The sequence below is a fragment of the Lepisosteus platostomus genome, chromosome 2 (genome assembly GCF_059453375.1).
Source record: "Lepisosteus platostomus isolate fLepPlt1 chromosome 2, fLepPlt1.hap1, whole genome shotgun sequence".
Lineage (NCBI taxonomy): Eukaryota > Metazoa > Chordata > Actinopteri > Semionotiformes > Lepisosteidae > Lepisosteus > Lepisosteus platostomus.
This window is the reverse complement of record NC_142612.1, coordinates 6,772,392-6,792,602: the sequence shown is the minus strand read 5'-3', so window position 1 is coordinate 6,792,602 and position 20,211 is coordinate 6,772,392. Positions and strand designations below refer to the sequence as shown.

The window sequence follows — 20,211 nt, the reverse complement described above, 5'->3', positions numbered from 1 at the left end:
ATAGGATAAAATCTATGAACGATCTAAAATGAAATTTCTATAACTTTATTTGTAAGACAGCCTCTATCAGCAATTGTCCGACTAATTTCCAATTCCCTAAACATAGCATTCCAAAAGGAGACACAAGAAGGTATAAGGCCACCGTAGGCTTCTTTTGCCTGATGAGCAACCTGGCCTGGCTGCGTTCATTGCTGGCGCCAGAAGTGAGATACGAAGTCGGGATTGCGAGATATAAAGTCGTAAATTCGAGAAATGAAGTCGGAATTCTGAGATTTTAAGTCGCAATTGCGAGATGTGAAGTCGTACTTCTGAGATTTTAAGTCGCAACTGCGAGATATAAAGTCGTACAATACTTCTGAGATTTTAAGTCGCAATTGCGAGATATACACTCGTCATTCTGAAATATAACGTCGCAATTGCGAGATACCACAGCGCGGTTTTTTTTTTCCACTCCCTGGCGGGAACCTGCTTCCATAACAACCGTGATGCACGCCGCTGAAGTCCTCGCGTGTGTGTGTTTTGGCGTGACGTTTTAATGGACCGCTGTTTCCGTTAGCTGCCAGCAGGCGGCGCGAGCGAGTCAGATTTTCGCCCAAGGCGCGGGAGTGTCAGTTATAAACTGGACTTAACGGCCGGTGTGGCCGCAATTGTGGAGAAGCGCTGCGGTCTTAATTACCAAACTTTGAACATTTACAGGTAAGCTGACGGTCTGAATTTCATATAAGTTGTGTAAAGACATTAGAGTCACTTGGGTATGTTTACTTTTTTTAGTTTTTTTTTCTCCCACTTAATTGAAGTCTCTGTTTAAATTTTGAATCAGGATATAACAAAGGAGTGGGAACTAACCAACTGAGTAAGCGTTAACCAACTGTGACTGGGTAAGTGTTGTTGGGACACATGACTCATGGTCAAATGTTAAACCAGTTGCAGAGTGTTAAAGAATATGTTGTACTTGTTATTTTTGAATTGGGTTGTATGCACATTTTATGAGGAAATTGGGCAAGATTCCGCAGGAGGTCTAGCAATGGGCATTGAAGCGATATCATTTTATACGGAAACTACAGAAGCGCATTGCTGCCATCAAAGAAAAACATATTTTACGTGGTGACTCGTAATTAACAATTAGATCCCGTCATTGCATGACGTTTTACTAGGCTGTCAATACAATCATTGGTATCTCTTAATTATTATTTACTTTATCGTAATAACGAGGTACCATAGGAAATGTATTTTATCTTGATGGAAGCAACGCGTTCCCGTACTGTAGAATACAGTCTGTGTTGGTTATGAAATTCAGTATTACATATAGCATGGAGCTAAAAGGTGCTAGTGATGGTACAGTGTAGACGGACATAGTGTGAGATGTTTAATTGTATGTTTATGAGGAAGTAACCGATTATAACGACAAAATACCGCTGTGGTAAAGCGCAGCAGCTTTAATTATCAGTCTTTGTAAATTTACAGATTTACAGAAACCTAAATGTGTGAAAGCCTGGATGGACACGTCTTTTCATTCCTTTAGTGCAACAATAACTCTCACCACAATGACCCCACTCACCTCGCCTTGTGTTTGCGAAGGACAAAGCAGTATTCATTAGTAAAGAAAACTCTTAACTTTGCTGCTTGAGCGCTTATGCACGAACTTTTAATAAAAAACAGACCTATTCACATCACATAAAAGAGCTTTGCAAAGGGGAGGGCGAGAATGAAACAATCTTTTAACACTATCACAGCAATATACACGTGCAACATACACAAAGGTTTTCTTTATTGTGTAATTTGACTGGAAATTATGGATTAGTGCCTTCAGAATTTATAAATCAGCTCGTCAACTCTTTCCTATAGAAACCTTTATGTTTTGAATTACTTTGTGGTCCATTGTTAAGATTAGGGATGTTACTGTTCATTGGTAAAAACGCCAATTGAAGTATTAAACACCAGTGAAATATTGCCTGACCTTAGTTCCTCTTTTGTGGGATAAGTTTTGCAATTATTAAGATGCAGAATAACCTTGGGGCTGCCAGGCTTCCCTTTTTCAGCAGGATGTTTTTCACTGAAGGAGCAAAATATGAGGCAACCAATAAAGACAAATACTGTATGTTGATCCATGCAGGCGTTTGATTATGCCATGTAATGCACAGGTGAAAGAGCAGTAACCTTGAGTATTCTACATCACATATGTTTTCCAACCATTGGAGGCCTAATTCTGTGTGTCCCAGACGATTTCGCACAAACAAGAACAATCACTCAGTACTTGTTTTATTTAAATTCTGCAGCACAAATTTCACTGGCACTAGCTAATGTAGTTGTAGGCAGACACCTCTAAGATGGCAAAGGAACACATAAAGGTTTATTCCATGCTGAAAACAAAAGACCTCAAGATTTTGGCTGTGAAGCCTTCTTCAGGTATCACATGCGTACTGATGCAGCTACTGTACATACTGAACTATTTCAACCTCTAAGACAGGCCAGTTTCATCATCATCATCATCATCATAAATTTAATTTGCAGTCAGTCATTAGTCAATAATTTCTGGAAAATGTCATCATAATAACAATCACAATATAGTATATTTTACTAATGGCTGGTAGTACTACATACTATATAATGAGTTCATTTTTTCTGTTTTTTATGCTATTTTTTCATACTATTGAATGCACTACCTGTATTTTATGAATTAATAGAATATAAACCAAATTTTGAAAGACTTTTCATAGGTAAAACTCCATAAAACTGATTTCTGATCCTGCTAATAGTCAAACCTCCTAAGAAAAGGTAATCAAGACTGCTGATTTGATCAAATAGAATCTCTGGTATTAGGCCGATATATCAATCAAAAGCAATATTAGCAAACTTAAGACCTGGGCAACTGCAAAAAACAAATACTACATACGTGCTTTTAATGGTTTTAAGATATCACAAGATACCACTTTATAACAATATAAATTAGGCAAAAATGTTCCTTACCAATGTTCCATACTTTTCCTTCATTACTTCAATTAATTACTTTTACTTTAGAATATTTGTCCTATTAAAAATCTTCTAAAATCAAGGGGGTAGGAGATGACTTTAATACAGCATAAAGTGGAGACCAATTATTTGATTCCAAGTTAAAATAATCATTCCTTGTCATTCTATCCATTCATTTATCTCAACGTGTGTGTTTAGAAACATGTTAAGATTCTAAAAAAGGTGCTAGGACAAGTGTGATTGTCATATTTTTTCCAATATTTTCTTGGGGGGAATGTAGACAGTAGTTTCATAACCCTTAACTAGCACAAATGTTAGCCTAACTACTGTAGTCTTACTCTGTCAAATCAGTCTTTAAGTCTTCACACCCAGTGTGCCTCAGTGTGAGTTTAATATATACAGTACAGCCTTAATCAAAAGACTATAAATATCACACTACTCGCTGCCTATCTAGTGCAGAATTTAACTAAAACAGTTATTTACTTATTAACTTTTCATGTCGTCAACTGGTTAGACAAGTTCTGGTATACTGTTTATGCCTCCTGTTTATTGAGTAGCTCCATGGGTGTGAGCAATCATGGTTGTGACATATTTTTCCAGCAGTTCAGTAATGTGTCTGTCTGTTAATTCTCAGATAATATTCACTTTGGAGTAATAACACTGATTACGATTTTAGCGTTTTAATATTAGTCATACTATAATTGTAATGCACTTACACGAGGAAAGGTGTTTTGTTCAGTAGAAAACCGATACACACTCTTTTACTGAATCTGTTCGTTGTAATTTCGTTGTTTTTCCAATGTGCAACTACCAACACCAAATTTTTAAACAATTACATAAGTGCGCTATTTGAATACCTTGTCAGATTATTCTGAAGTATTTTGACGTGTTACAATGTCGCTGTTTCAGAGTGAAAACAAATCCCAGATTTTGACTGGACATACACCGAACCTAGTCCCGGAAGATGTACAAAATCAGATTAAAATGTTTAAAAGAGTTTGTAATTAAAACATTGTTAGTTCATGTTGTGTGTCGTCTGTGCATATTTAAAAATTGAATTTATGTACAAAGTGCTTGTTAAATCTATATGCTATATTTTATGACGATCCCTAAAGTGTTTCTTAAATTGTTATTTCACAGACCATCCCTAACTCCAGCGGAAGTGTCGTCACTGTCAGACAGCCTTATGGCCAATCAGCGACTGACTTATGTGTTTCCGCTATCCGCATGGCCAGAAAGTAGTTTTTTTTCTGGAGCGAGTTGGCTAAAAAGGAAAATAAGGTTCTTGTATTGGTTATATATGTATAGTTTATGTCACCGAATTATTTTTGTTAAAAATATCAGTCGAAATTAAAGTAAGAGTAAGTACAGCAGCAGTTTTATTAACTAGTTAACGGTACCATCCAAAACAAGGATGCACTGATGTTCATTCCAGATATATTTACAGCATGAAAATCACGTTGTTCATGGATCATGAATTAATCAATGAAACAGACGCATTCATTCCTTTTTCTCCGCGTGGTTCTAGTCGTAGTTAGCGTTGTGCTGAAAATCATACACGTTTTCTGGATTTTTAGTATTTTAGGTAGAGGTCCCCTTTTTGTGCTTGGTCATTTACTTCTCATTGAAAATAACATTTTATCGTTCTCAAGCATTATAACTCTCTTAGGATATATATATATTCTCCTATCTCGTTTTGTTCCTTTAGTTTAAAATGCTGTTGTCTTTGAAAAGAAAATGACATTTTTTTTTAAAAAGGCTGTATCTGCATGCTTTCTCAGCCGACAGCTCATCGCCATGGCTTCGCGAGCAGGACCCCGAGCTGCAGGCACTGACGGGAGCGACTTCAAGCACCGCGAGAGAGTAGCGTCGCACTATCAGGCGAGGTACACTCATTGACGCCTCGAAACCCACCCAGGCACTGCTAGAAGTACATTTTAACATTAATAACGCCTTGTGCGTACATGTAAACGGAGGGTATGGATGACTCTTATTTTCTGCCTTCATTTTATAGCGATATTTTTTACATTGTTTACTTTATGCATAACAACAGGATCCATTGGCAATAACTCTAATACCGATCATGTCCGTATCTGTACGTTTTTCATTTACCAACAGATTAAGATGAGAGTCTTTATTATCCTCGAGGGGGTAATTTGTTTTATAGCACCAGTGTTGGTATACAGAAGGACAGAAAAAAAACACGACAACATCAATACACATATATATTTCCATATAAAATCAAGTGTTAAGTAAGGATATGGCTACAGGTATGAATGAGAACTTAAATCTATTGTTTTTGGAGTTGGGGAGTCGATATGTGAGTTCTGATGGGAGTCATAGGAATTCATTCGTGTGAAGAAACAGGGGCATCACTGTTTTTTTTTCTTTGACAGCGTTTCCCTGAAGTCAGAAATTCGGAAGTTGAACTTGGTCCACGTGCTGATCTGGGCCCTTGTAGCAGCACAAGTGATTGTCAACTACCTCAGCCTGGTGTCTCATGATGTGGTGGCCACTCCATACCAGTGGGAGTACCTGTACCTTCTGAGCATCTTCCCCTCCATCTTTAGCTTCATGTCCATGCCTCGCAACAACATCAGCTACCTTGTCATCTCGATGATCAGCGCTGGGCTCTTCTGTATCGCACCCCTCATCTACGGGGCAATGGAGATGTTCCCAGTAGCTCAGCAGCTTTACAGACATGGCAAAATTTACCGCTTCATCTTCGGTTTTTCTGCTGTGTCTGTCATGTATCTGGTCATGGTGATTGCGGTACAGGTGCATGCCTGGCAAATCTACTACAGCAAGAAGCTTTTGGATGCCTGGTTTGTCTCCACTCAGGACAAGAAGAAGAAGTAAAAGGGCAAACCTGAGGCAAATTAAAAATCTTTATTTTTTCTTTTGAAAGAAAAGACAGTTCAATAAAGGGGTACACCATGTAGATTTTACTATGTTTATGCCATGAGATGTCCTACCCATTATCTTACCTCATTAACTACGTAATAATCCAGATTTAGACACTGATCTGTGTCTGAAAGTAAGCATGCACCAAGGATTGACAGAAGTTCAAACTGGGGGATTCTGGCTTGTGTTATGGCCACTCTCGTTTATTTAAGACTACGGACATATGAGACAGGACAATTCTATTTGTTTAATAGTTTCCTTTTTTATTGATGATACAGTTTGGAGGACTGGTGAGTGATGTTTGTGAATACCACATTTTGCTGAGGGTAATGAATTTATGTGTCTGAAGTGAAGCAGAGATAAATACTTTTTCGTTTGAGATACATCTGGTGTATACACAATGTGATGCTCATAGTGCTACTGTATTTTCAACCTCGGACAATAAAAAAAAAAACAAGATGTCTTGTGTTTTCTATTTGAATATTCCAGTAGTTTCCTTAGGAAAAGAGATTGCTGCATGTAAACTCCTGTTTCAAGACTTTCCTCTGCTACTAACTCTTTGTTACACCTGTGCAGGTTATTATTCATCTTGTGCTCTGTAGGTATGATGAGACCTAAAACCAGATCCTTATTGTAAATGACTATCACAACAGTTGTTCTATGTTGTTCTAATGCTTATCTGAATATATTGCTTTGTGTCTCCTAAAGGACTTATTGTAACTGAATATCATGTTTTTAATAATGCAGTGAACTACCCCTTTTTGAAAGTCCTTAACTGTTTTTTTACATGAATGCAACATTCCTTCTTTCATTGTCCAAAGGAAATAACACGTTTCTGTATTGGTGCCCTCAAGAGACTGTCTTACAAAGCACACGTCACACGTACAGTGTGCAAGGTATTTGTGAGCACCTGGTTTGATGTTACTAAATAAAACAACTGCTCTAAGAGCAAAAAAAAAAACCCTAGATGCATAATATGTGCATAGGTGAGTTCTAACATTCAGCATGTTGTTGTTATGTTTTTTACTTTTCTTTCTATTGTTAGTCACAAACTGAATGAGGAAAACATTGCTTTGAAAAAGTAAGAAAAAAACTGAAGCAATTTGTTGAGGCTCCTCTGCATCAATAATGTGTTTGTCTGGGAGGGGAGGAGATGTTCCTGTTCATTGAACACTTCTCTACTGTTTTCTAGACATGCCTTTTCTGGGTACTTTGTACTCTAGCTCAAAGTTAAACTTATTGGAACAGGACTCAACCCTTTTTATCTTTAATTGTAGTTATTGCATGGGATTAATTGATCTCTATGAATAATTTAAAGAAAGATAGGGATTATAAGAAGGGTCCCTTTCTGTGTTGATTTCATAGACAATGTTCTCACTTTTCAGCAATCACCGGTTCTAAACAAAACTGAAACCTTATTAACTGCAGGTACAAAGTCCATTAGTTCATTTAAAAACAGAGAACTAAACTGCGGAAGTATTAAAAAAAAGTGGGTAATAGAATTCCATTGTTATTCAAACTCTGCTCTGTGGTCAGTAAAACCTATATTCTGCTGCCTAATGGCTGAAGAAATATGGTTTGTGCTACTACCTGTGTTCGTCATGAGGGGTAAGAAATTGTTTCTTGATTTAATCTAATGATGCTTTGCAGTCTGTAATGTTATTTATGGTATAGCTTCAATTATGTTTCATTGTAATTGAACCAAAATATTTTTTCCTTTGTTATATAATGGAACAAGTAGAGGTTAATTTCACATTGAAAAGTAGAAAGTAAACAAAAACACAGTTTGGCTCTTCTGTGCTTTGTCTTCTGTCTTTGAACTTTTCAGCGTGGAATTAATGTCTACAGCTCACACAGTGATGTAGTTCTCTACTGAGAACTACTAGTTTACATAATAGTGTTCAAATGGGGGGTTACGAAAACCGTGAAAATCAGGATTTGACCGAGCTGTTTAGCCGTTAAGTGAAATAATTATTTATAACACTGAAGAGATAAGAGAGCCGCCCGGGAAGTGACATAAAAATATCATTTCTTGTTTTTCTATTTTTTTGCAAACTATGCAGTCTAGTGGCTTGACGTAGGCTTTGAGCTCAAATATATATAAAGATGCTGCCTGTCCTTGGTCAGTAAGATAAAGGGCATGTATTTGGTAAGCTGGCTGTATGCCCATAACATGAAAAGAACTAACTGTTGTCTAGTCTGCAACTTAGATATAATTAATTGGCATGTGTTGCTGTCTTATCATTTGTTCAGAATGTGTCATAGTCTTTTTGTTTTAAGGTATAAAGGACCATCTTCAGCTACTTAATTTTAAGTCTGGTGGTTGCAAGCCAGACTTCCATATGCATATGAAATAAAGAGACCTCTGCTTCACAGACACCTGAACTTTGTCATTTGTATGACACAACAATTTGGCACTGCGGAGCAGGGTACTCCCAGCTGAGGGGACTCTGACAGAGAGGTGGAGAGGAAAAGCTAGGCGGCCGCTTCTAAAAAGAGGTAAGGACTCCTCTTTTCTAAAAAGTCCCTTATCCTCTCCATGTTACTGTCGAGGGTTTTTCTGAAGCTGAAGCGAGTACAAAAAAAAAATGAGTTTATGGTGTATGTGTTTGTAGACAGCTGTTTTGTGAAGTTGGGGAAGAAAAAGAGGGATTGCTGAAGGAATGAAAAAAATCCTGGTATGAAAAAAAAATCCAGGTGTTGTATCCTGGTCAGGTGTTGTTTCCTGATATGCGGAAAAATCCAGGCATTATATCCTGGTCAGATGTTGTATCCTGATACGAGAAAAAACCCAGGTGTTGTATCCTGGTACACGACTGCAGTACGGCTGAAGGCAGTACCTCGAACTGTACTCGCAGAAGAGCCGAGGGTGGTAACTCGATTCAAGTGTGTTATTAAAGCCAAGATTTGGAACCTGGTCCGTGTTCCCGAATTGTGATAGTTCGTCAGTTTGTCTCGACTGGGGGATTCCGCGGAGTGCGTGGGAGACGAGAACATGGTTTGGTGTGAAGAAAAAAAAATATTATTGGAGGTGTCTGACTGGGTGTCAGAAAAAAAAATTAGATTCATGCAAAGTGAAACTTTCAGACGGAATTTAGGCTGAACAGGAATGTAGAAAAGTGTATGGGCAATGAGCTAAAAATAAACAGAGAAGGGTTTTATTTTAGAGGAATATTTGAGAATTCAACAGAGTATCATAGAGAAAATGGAATGGGATGAGACGCAAAAATTCCTGACTGAAAAGCTAAAAGCAATGGCTGAACGAAACAAAGTTATATATGCAGAAAAAGAAAAGGCAAAGGAGAAATAGAATGCCTTAAGAGAGAATGTGGGAGAAGGGTGGGAATTAGTGTTGAGATTTTTGAAAGAGCATTACCCACCGAAAACTGATTACAAAAAAGTAACAGCATTTTTACAGAAAGGTTTATAACTTTATGGATAGTATACTCGGGGTTAGCTGATGAAAAGGAAGTGAATGAATATACACAGTAATAAAACAGATTTACTTGAGTGGGTTAAAACTGATGTTGATAAGAATGTACAACTGGTGTTGAACCAGCAGACCGAATGAAAAGATTTAAAGTACCTGTGTCAGGCTATTGTTAAGCTACTTTTCAGGCCTTCTTTTATGGGTTTCATGTTCTAATTGTGCTTTTTCTATAGGTTCAACCAATGATATAATCCGTCTGAACTTGCTTGCCTTTACTTCTTCATCTTACTTTCTGTCTGCCTCTTCTTTTTCAACACCCATCATATCCTCCTCATCTTTCTCTACTCCCTCTGATTCTACCACATCACTGCCCTCACAATCTCCTCTGTATCAGTCTACCACACCAGCTCGCTCTTACTCTTCTTTCTCTGGCTCTACAGCATCACTGCCCCCCTCCTCCCTTCCCTCTGTAACAGCCACCTCTGACTCTCATCCCTCTGACGCTACAACACCACTTCCTCCCATGCCCACTGTTTCTGCCTCTACCCCACCAGCCCACTATTTCTCTACTCCCCCTGAGACTCCAACATCACTCTCTCCTACCTCTTCCTCTGTTATTACAGACACCTCTTTCTCATTTTCCTCTGACACTCCAGCAACAACCCCTCCTGTCTCTACTCCCTTTCTTTCTACTACAACAGCTGCCTATCCTCCATCTCCTCCCTCTCTTTCTGCTACAACAGCCTCTACTGACTCCTCTCCCCCTGAGACTCCAACATCACTCTCTCCTCCCTCTTCCTCGGTTATTACAGACACCTCTTTCTCTCCTTCCTCTGACAGTCCAGCAACAACCTCTCCTGTCTCTACTCCCTTTCTTTCTACTACAACAGCTGCCTATCCTCCATCTCCTCCCTCTCTTTCTGCTACAACAGCCTCTGATGACTCCTCTCCCCCTGAGACTCCAACATCACTCTCTCCTTCTTCTTCTTCTGCTATAACAGACTCCTCTGACTCTCCCACCACAACTCTCTCTCATCCACCTGAGTCTACACCACCATCCATCACTACCTTTCCTACCTCTGCCTCTACCCCACCAGCCCACCCTTTCTCTGCTCCCCCTGAGACTCCAACATCACTCTCTCCTCCCTCTTCCTCTGTTATAACAGACACCTCTTTCTCTCCTTCCTCTGACACTCCAGCAACAACCCCTCCTGTCTCTACTCCCTTTCTTTCTACTATAACAGCTTCCTATCCTCCATCTCCTCCCTCTCTTTCTGCTACAACAGCCTCTACTGACTCCTCACCCCCTGAGACTCTAATATCACTCTCTCCTCCCTCTTCCTCTGTTATTACAGACACCTCTTTCTCTCCTTCCTCTGACCCTCCAGCAACAACCTCTCCTGTCTCTACTCCCTTTCTTTCTACTACAACAGCTGCCTATCCTCCATCTCCTCCCTCTCTTTCTGCTACAACAGCCTCTGATGACTCCTCTCCCCCTGAGACTCCATCACTCTCTCCTGCTTCTTCTTCTGCTATAACAGACTCCTCTGACTTTCCCACCACAACTCTCTCTCATCCACCTGAGTCTACACCACCATCCATCACTACCTTTCCTACCTCTGCCTCTACCCCACCAGCCCACACTTTCTCTGCTCCCCCTGAGACTCCAACATCACTCTCTCCTCCCTCTTCCTCTGTTATAACAGATACCTCTTTCTCTCCTTCCTCTGACAGTCCAGCATCAACCTCTCCTGTCTCTACTCCCTTTCTTTCTACTACAACAGCTGCCTATCCTCCATCTCCTCCCTCTCTTTCTGCTACAACAGCCTCTGATGACTCCTCTCCCCCTGAGACTCCAACATCACTCTCTCCTTCTTCTTCTTCTGCTATAATAGACTCCTCTGACTCTCCCACCACAACTCTCTCTCATCCACCTGAGTCTACACCACCATCCATCACTACCTTTCCTACCTCTGCCTCTACCCCACCAGCCCACAATTTCTCTGCTCCCCCTGAGACTCCAACATCACTCTCTCCTCCCTCTTCCTCTGTTATAACAGACACCTCTTTCTCTCCTTCCTCTGACACTCCAGCAACAACCCCTCCTGTCTCTACTCCCTTTCTCTCTACTATAACAGCTTCCTATCCTCCATCTCCTCCCTCTCTTTCTGCTACAACAGCCTCTACTGACTCCTCACCCCCTGAGACTCCAATATCAATCTCTCCTCCCTCTTCCTCTGTTATTACAGACACCTCTTTCTCTCCTTCCTCTGACCCTCCAGCAACAACCTCTCCTGTCTCTACTCCCTTTCTTTCTACTACAACAGCTGTCTATCCTCCATCTCCTCCCTCTCTTTCTGCTACAACAGCCTCTAGTGACTCCTTATTCTCTCCTTCTTCTTCTTCTGCTATAACAGACTCCTCTGACTCTCCCACCACAACTCTCTCTCATCCACCTGAGTCTACACCACCATCCATCACTACCTTTCCTACCTCTGCCTCTACCCCACCAGCCCACCCTTTCTCTGCTCCCCCTGAGACTCCAACATCACTCTCTCCTCCCTCTTCCTCTGTTATAACAGACACCTCTTTCTCTCCTTCCTCTGACACTCCAGCAACAACCCCTCCTGTCTCTACTCCCTTTCTTTCTACTATAACAGCTTCCTATCCTCCATCTCCTCCCTCTCTTTCTGCTACAACAGCCTCTACTGACTCCTCACCCCCTGAGACTCTAATATCACTCTCTCCTCCCTCTTCCTCTGTTATTACAGACACCTCTTTCTCTCCTTCCTCTGACCCTCCAGCAACAACCTCTCCTGTCTCTACTCCCTTTCTTTCTACTACAACAGCTGCCTATCCTCCATCTCCTCCCTCTCTTTCTGCTACAACAGCCTCTGATGACTCCTCTCCCCCTGAGACTCCATCACTCTCTCCTGCTTCTTCTTCTGCTATAACAGACTCCTCTGACTTTCCCACCACAACTCTCTCTCATCCACCTGAGTCTACACCACCATCCATCACTACCTTTCCTACCTCTGCCTCTACCCCACCAGCCCACACTTTCTCTGCTCCCCCTGAGACTCCAACATCACTCTCTCCTCCCTCTTCCTCTGTTATAACAGATACCTCTTTCTCTCCTTCCTCTGACAGTCCAGCATCAACCTCTCCTGTCTCTACTCCCTTTCTTTCTACTACAACAGCTGCCTATCCTCCATCTCCTCCCTCTCTTTCTGCTACAACAGCCTCTGATGACTCCTCTCCCCCTGAGACTCCAACATCACTCTCTCCTTCTTCTTCTTCTGCTATAATAGACTCCTCTGACTCTCCCACCACAACTCTCTCTCATCCACCTGAGTCTACACCACCATCCATCACTACCTTTCCTACCTCTGCCTCTACCCCACCAGCCCACAATTTCTCTGCTCCCCCTGAGACTCCAACATCACTCTCTCCTCCCTCTTCCTCTGTTATAACAGACACCTCTTTCTCTCCTTCCTCTGACACTCCAGCAACAACCCCTCCTGTCTCTACTCCCTTTCTCTCTACTATAACAGCTTCCTATCCTCCATCTCCTCCCTCTCTTTCTGCTACAACAGCCTCTACTGACTCCTCACCCCCTGAGACTCCAATATCAATCTCTCCTCCCTCTTCCTCTGTTATTACAGACACCTCTTTCTCTCCTTCCTCTGACCCTCCAGCAACAACCTCTCCTGTCTCTACTCCCTTTCTTTCTACTACAACAGCTGCCTATCCTCCATCTCCTCCCTCTCTTTCTGCTGCAACAGCCTCTGATGACTCCTCTCCCCCTGAGACTCCAACATCACTCTCTCCTCCCTCTTCCTCTGTTATAACAGACACCTCTTTCTCTCCTTCCTCTGACAGTCCAGCAACAACCTCTCCTGTCTCTTATCCCTTTCTTTCTACTACAACAGCTGTCTATCCTCCATCTCCTCCCTCTCTTTCTGCTGCAACAGCCTCTACTGACTCCTCTCCCCCTGAGACTCCAACATCACTCTCTCCTTCTTCTTCTTCTGCTATAACAGACTCCTCTGACTCTCCCACCACAACTCTCTCTCATCCACCTGAGTCTACACCACCATCCATCACTACCTTTCCTACCTCTGCCTCTACCCCACCAGCCCACCCTTTCTCTGCTCCCCCTGAGACTCCAACATCACTCTCTCCTCCCTCTTCCTCTGTTATAACAGATACCTCTTTCTCTCCTTCCTCTGACAGTCCAGCATCAACCTCTCCTGTCTCTACTCCCTTTCTTTCTACTACAACAGCTGCCTATCCTCCATCTCCTCCCTCTCTTTCTGCTACAACAGCCTCTGATGACTCCTCTCCCCCTGAGACTCCAACATCACTCTCTCCTCCTTCTTCCTCGGTTATAACAGACACCTCTTTCTCTCCTTCCTCTGACAGTCCAGCAACAACCCCTCCTGTCTCTACTCCCTTTCTTTCTACTACAACAGCTGCCTATCCTCCATCTCTTCCCTCTCTTTCTGCTGCAACAGCCTCTACTGACTCCTCTCCCCCTGAGACTCCAACATCACTCTCTCCTTCTTCTTCTTCTGCTATAACAGACTCCTCTGACTCTCCCACCACAACTCTCTCTCATCCACCTGAGTCTACACCACCATCCATCACTACCTTTCCTACCTCTGCCTCTACCCCACCAGCCCACAATTTCTCTGCTCCCCCTGAGACTCCAACATCACTCTCTCCTCCCTCTTCCTCTGTTATAACAGACACCTCTTTCTCTCCTTCCTCTGACACTCCAGCAACAACCCCTCCTGTCTCTACTCCCTTTCTTTCTACTATAACAGCTTCCTATCCTCCATCTCCTCCCTCTCTTTCTGCTACAACAGCCTCTACTGACTCCTCACCCCCTGATACTCCAACATCACTCTCTCCTCCCTCTTCCTTGGTTATTACAGACACCTCTTTCTCTCCTTCCTCTGACAGTCCAGCAACAACCTCTCCTGTCTCTACTCCCTTTCTTTCTACTACAACAGCTGTCTATCCTCCATCTCCTCCCTCTCTTTCTGCTACAACAGCCTCTGATGACTCCTCTCCCCCTGGGACTCCAACATCACTCTCTCCTCCCTCTTCCTCGGTTATTACAGACACCTCTTTCTCTCCTTCCTCTGACAGTCTAGCAACAACCTCTCCTGTCTCTACTCCCTTTCTTTCTACTACTACAGCTGTCTATCCTCCATCTCCTCCCTCTCTTTCTGCTACAACAGCCTCTACTGACTCCTCACCCCCTGAGACTCCAACATCACTCACTCCTGCTTCTTCTTCTGCTATCACAGACGCCTCTGACTCTCCCACCACAACCCTCTCTCATCCACCTGAGTCTACACCACCATCCATCACTACCTTTCCTACTTCTGCCTCTACCCCACCAGCCCACAATTTCTCTGCTCCCCCTGAGACTCCAACATCACTCTCTCCTCCCTCTTCCTCTGTTATAACAGACACCTCTTTCTCTCCTTCCTCTGACACTCCAGCAACAACCCCTCCTGTCTCTACTCCCTTTCTTTCTACTATAACAGATTCCTATCCTCCATCTCCTCCCTCTCTTTCTGCTACAACAGCCTCTGATGACTCCTCACCCCCTGAGACTCCAACATCACTCTCTCCTCCCTCTTCCTCGGTTATTACAGACACCTCTTTCTCTCCTTCCTCTGACAGTCCAGCAACAACCTCTCCTGTCTCTGCTCCCTTTCTTTCTACTACAACAGCTGTCTATCCTCCATCTCCTCCCTCTCTTTCTGCTACAACAGCCTCTAGTGACTCCTCACCCCCTGAGACTCCAACATCACTCACTCCTGCTTCTTCTTCTGCTATCACAGACGCCTCTGACTCTCCCACCACAACCCTCTCTCATCCACCTGAGTCTACACCACCATCCATCACTACCTTTCCTACTTCTGCCTCTACCCCACCAGCCCACAATTTCTCTGCTCCCCCTGAGACTCCAACATCACTCTCTCCTCCCTCTTCCTCTGTTATAACAGACACCTCTTTCTCTCCTTCCTCTGACACTCCAGCAACAACCCCTCCTGTCTCTACTCCCTTTCTTTCTACTATAACAGATTCCTATCCTCCATCTCCTCCCTCTCTTTCTGCTACAACAGCCTCTGATGACTCCTCACCCCCTGAGACTCCAACATCACTCTCTCCTCCCTCTTCCTCGGTTATTACAGACACCTCTTTCTCTCCTTCCTCTGACAGTCCAGCAACAACCTCTCCTGTCTCTGCTCCCTTTCTTTCTACTACAACAGCTGTCTATCCTCCATCTCCTCCCTCTCTTTCTGCTACAACAGCCTCTAGTGACTCCTCACCCCCTGAGACTCCAACATCACTCACTCCTGCTTCTTCTTCTGCTATCACAGACGCCTCTGACTCTCCCACCACAACCCTCTCTCATCCACCTGAGTCTACACCACCATCCATCACTACCTTTCCTACTTCTGCCTCTACCCCACCAGCCCACAATTTCTCTGCTCCCCCTGAGACTCCAACATCACTCTCTCCTCCCTCTTCCTCTGTTATAACAGACACCTCTTTCTCTCCTTCCTCTGACACTCCAGCAACAACCCCTCCTGTCTCTACTCCCTTTCTTTCTACTATAACAGATTCCTATCCTCCATCTCCTCCCTCTCTTTCTGCTACAACAGCCTCTGATGACTCCTCACCCCCTGAGACTCCAACATCACTCTCTCCTCCCTCTTCCTCGGTTATTACAGACACCTCTTTCTCTCCTTCCTCTGACACTCCAGCAACAACCTCTCCTGTCTCTACTCCCTTTCTTTCTACTACAACAGCTGTCTATCCTCCATCTCCTCCCTCTCTTTCTGCTACAACAGCCTCTGATGACTCCTCTCCCCCTGAGACTCCAACATCACTCTCTCCTCCCTCTTCCTCTGTTATTACAGACACCTCTTTCTCTCCTTCCTCTGACAGTCCAGCAACAACCTCTCCTGTCTCTACTCCCTTTCTTTCTACTACAACAGCTGCCTATCCTCCATCTCCTCCCTCTCTTTCTGCTACAACAGCCTCTAGTGACTCCTCACCCCCTGAGACTCCAACATCACTCACTCCTGCTTCTTCTTCTGCTATCACAGACGCCTCTGACTCTCCCACCACAACCCTCTCTCATCCACCTGAGTCTACACCACCATCCATCACTACCTTTCCTACTTCTGCCTCTACCCCACCAGCCCACAATTTCTCTGCTCCCCCTGAGACTCCAACATCACTCTCTCCTCCCTCTTCCTCTGTTATAACAGACACCTCTTTCTCTCCTTCCTCTGACACTCCAGCAACAACCCCTCCTGTCTCTACTCCCTTTCTTTCTACTATAACAGATTCCTATCCTCCATCTCCTCCCTCTCTTTCTGCTACAACAGCCTCTGATGACTCCTCACCCCCTGAGACTCCCACATCACTCTCTCCTCCCTCTTCCTCGGTTATTACAGACACCTCTTTCTCTCCTTCCTCTGACAGTCCAGCAACAACCTCTCCTGTCTCTACTCCCTTTCTTTCTACTACAACAGCTGCCTATCCTCCATCTCCTCCCTCTCTTTCTGCTACAACAGCCTCTGATGACTCCTCTCCCCCTGAGACTCCAACATCACTCTCTCCTCCCTCTTCCTCTGTTATTACAGACACCTCTTTCTCTCCTTCCTCTGACAGTCCAGCAACAACCCCTCCTGTCTCTGCTCCCTTTCTTTCTACTACAACAGCTGTCTATCCTCCATCTCCTCCCTCTCTTTCTGCTACAACAGCCTCTACTGACTCCTCACCCCCTGAGACTCCAACATCACTCTCTCCTGCTTCTTCTTCTGCTATCACAGACGCCTCTGACTCTCCCACCACAACCCTCTCTCATCCACCTGAGTCTACACCACCATCCATCACTACCTTTCCTACTTCTGCCTCTACCCCACCAGCCCACAATTTCTCTGCTCCCCCTGAGACTCCAACATCACTCTCTCCTCCCTCTTCCTCTGTTATAACAGACACCTCTTTCTCTCCTTCCTCTGACACTCCAGCAACAACCCCTCCTGTCTCTACTCCCTTTCTTTCTACTATAACAGCTTCCTATCCTCCATCTCCTCCCTCTCTTTCTGCTACAACAGCCTCTGATGACTCCTCACCCCCTGAGACTCCAACATCACTCTCTCCTCCCTCTTCCTCGGTTATTACAGACACCTCTTTCTCTCCTTCCTCTGACAGTCCAGCAACAACCTCTCCTGTCTCTACTCCCTTTCTTTCTACTACAACAGCTGTCTATCCTCCATCTCCTCCCTCTCTTTCTGCTACAACAGCCTCTGATGACTCCTCTCCCCCTGAGACTCCAACATCACTCTCTCCTCCCTCTTCCTCTGTTATTACAGACACCTCTTTCTCTCCTTCCTCTGACAGTCCAGCAACAACCTCTCCTGTCTCTACTCCCTTTCTTTCTACTACAACAGCTGCCTATCCTCCATCTCCTCCCTCTCTTTCTGCTGCAACAGCCTCTGATGACTCCTCTCCCCCTGAGACTCCAACGTCACTCTCTCCTGCTTCTTCTTCAGCTATCACAGACTCCTCTGACTCTCCCACCACAACCCTCTCTCATCCACCCGAGTCTACACCACCATCCATCACTACCTTTCCTACTTCTGCCTCTACCCCACCAGCCCACACTTTCTCTGCTCCCCCTGAGACTCCAACATCACTCTCTCCTCCCTCTTCCTCTGTTACAACAGATACCTCTTTCTCTCCTTCCTCTGACCCTCCAGCAACAACCTCTCCTGTCTCTACTCCCTTTCTTTCTACTACAACAGCTGCCTATCCTCCATCTCCTCCCTCTCTTTCTGCTACAACAGCCTCTACTGACTCCTCACCCCCTGAGACTCCAACATCACTCTCTCCTCCCTCTTCCTCGGTTATTACAGACACCTCTTTCTCTCCTTCCTCTGACAGTCCAGCAACAACCTCTCCTGTCTCTACTCCCTTTCTTTCTACTACAACAGCTGCTTATCCTCCATCTCCTCCCTCTCTTTCTGCTACAACAGCCTCTGATGACTCCTCTCCCCCTGAGACTCCAACATCACTCTCTCCTCCCTCTTCCTCGGTTATTACAGACACCTCTTTCTCTCCTTCCTCTGACAGTCCAGCAACAACCTCTCCTGTCTCTACTCCCTTTCTTTCTACTACAACAGCTGTCTATCCTCCATCTCCTCCCTCTCTTTCTGCTACAACAGCCTCTGATGACTCCTCTCCCCCTGAGACTCCAACATCACTCTCTCCTCCCTCTTCCTCGGTTATTACAGACACCTCTTTCTCTCCTTCCTCTGACAGTCCAGCAACAACCTCTCCTGTCTCTACTCCCTTTCTTTCTACTACAACAGCTGTCTATCCTCCATCTCCTCCCTCTCTTTCTGCTACAACAGCCTCTGATGACTCCTCTCCCCCTGAGACTCAAACGTCACTCTCTCCTGCTTCTTCTTCTGCTATCACAGACGCCTCTGACTCTCCCACCACAACCCTCTCTCATCCACCTGAGTCTACACCACCATCCATCACGACCTTTCCTACGTCTGCCTCTACCCCACCAGCCCACAATTTCTCTGCTCCCCCTGAGACTCCAACATCACTCTCTCCTCCTTCTTCCTCGGTTATAACAGACACCTCTTTCTCTCCTTCCTCTGACAGTCCAGCAACAACCCCTCCTGTCTCTGCTCCCTTTCTTTCTACTACAACAGCTGTCTATCCTCCATCTCCTCCCTCTCTTTCTGCTACAACAGCCTCTGATGACTCCTCTCCCCCTGAGACTCCAACATCACTCTCTCCTGCTTCTTCCTCTGCTATCACAGACTCCTCTGACTCTCCCACCACAACCCTCTCTCATCCACCTGAGTCTACACCACCATCCATCACTACCTTTCCTACTTCTGCCTCTACCCCACCAGCCCACAATTTCTCTGCTCCCCCTGAGACTCCAACATCACTCTCTCCTCCCTCTTCCTCTGTTATAACAGACACCTCTTTCTCTCCTTCCTCTGACACTCCAGCAACAACCCCTCCTGTCTCTACTCCCTTTCTTTCTACTATAACAGCTTCCTATCCTCCATCTCCTCCCTCTCTTTCTGCTACAACAGCCTCTGATGACTCCTCACCCCCTGAGACTCCAACATCACTCTCTCCTCCCTCTTCCTCGGTTATTACAGACACCTCTTTCTCTCCTTCCTCTGACAGTCCAGCAACAACCTCTCCTGTCTCTACTCCCTTTCTTTCTACTACAACAGCTGTCTATCCTCCATCTCCTCCCTCTCTTTCTGCTACAACAGCCTCTGATGACTCCTCTCCCCCTGAGACTCCAACATCACTCTCTCCTCCCTCTTCCTCTGTTATTACAGACACCTCTTTCTCTCCTTCCTCTGACAGTCCAGCAACAACCTCTCCTGTCTCTACTCCCTTTCTTTCTACTACAACAGCTGCCTATCCTCCATCTCCTCCCTCTCTTTCTGCTGCAACAGCCTCTGATGACTCCTCTCCCCCTGAGACTCCAACGTCACTCTCTCCTGCTTCTTCTTCAGCTATCACAGACTCCTCTGACTCTCCCACCACAACCCTCTCTCATCCACCCGAGTCTACACCACCATCCATCACTACCTTTCCTACTTCTGCCTCTACCCCACCAGCCCACACTTTCTCTGCTCCCCCTGAGACTCCAACATCACTCTCTCCTCCCTCTTCCTCTGTTACAACAGATACCTCTTTCTCTCCTTCCTCTGACCCTCCAGCAACAACCTCTCCTGTCTCTACTCCCTTTCTTTCTACTACAACAGCTGCCTATCCTCCATCTCCTCCCTCTCTTTCTGCTACAACAGCCTCTACTGACTCCT

At 44.5% G+C, this 20,211-nt stretch overlaps 2 protein-coding genes across 2 annotated transcripts in view; both read left to right on the top strand.

Moving 5' to 3' along the window:
• The first annotated feature begins 4,227 nt into the window (after positions 1 to 4,227).
• jagn1a (jagunal homolog 1a) lies at positions 4,228 to 6,333 on the top strand. Its single transcript, XM_088648528.1, has 3 exons — positions 4,228 to 4,251; positions 4,752 to 4,856; positions 5,367 to 6,333. The coding sequence occupies exons 2-3, from the start codon at positions 4,768 to 4,770 to the stop codon at positions 5,827 to 5,829; spliced, it is 552 nt and encodes a 183-aa protein (XP_088504654.1). The 5' UTR covers positions 4,228 to 4,251; positions 4,752 to 4,767; the 3' UTR covers positions 5,830 to 6,333.
• A 118-nt stretch (positions 6,334 to 6,451) lies between these two features.
• Positions 6,452 to 20,211, top strand: part of LOC148675827 (uncharacterized) — a 33,695-nt gene continuing 19,935 nt past the window's right edge. The window contains exons 1-2 of the mRNA XM_088644200.1: positions 6,452 to 7,482; positions 9,538 to 11,679. Coding sequence (XP_088500326.1) covers positions 7,434 to 7,482; positions 9,538 to 11,679 — 2,191 coding nt within the window. The 5' untranslated portion in view covers positions 6,452 to 7,433. The remainder of the gene's footprint in view (positions 7,483 to 9,537; positions 11,680 to 20,211) is intronic.

Excerpts from the sequence above, each read along its gene's own strand:
- jagn1a (XM_088648528.1), top strand. The coding sequence starts at position 4,768 with ATGGCTTCGCGAGCAGGACCCCGAGCTGCAGGCACTGACGGGAGCGAC. Across the intron at positions 4,857-5,366 it reads GCGTCGCACTATCAGGCGAG|CGTTTCCCTGAAGTCAGAAA; the intron begins GTACACTCATTG and ends TTTCTTTGACAG.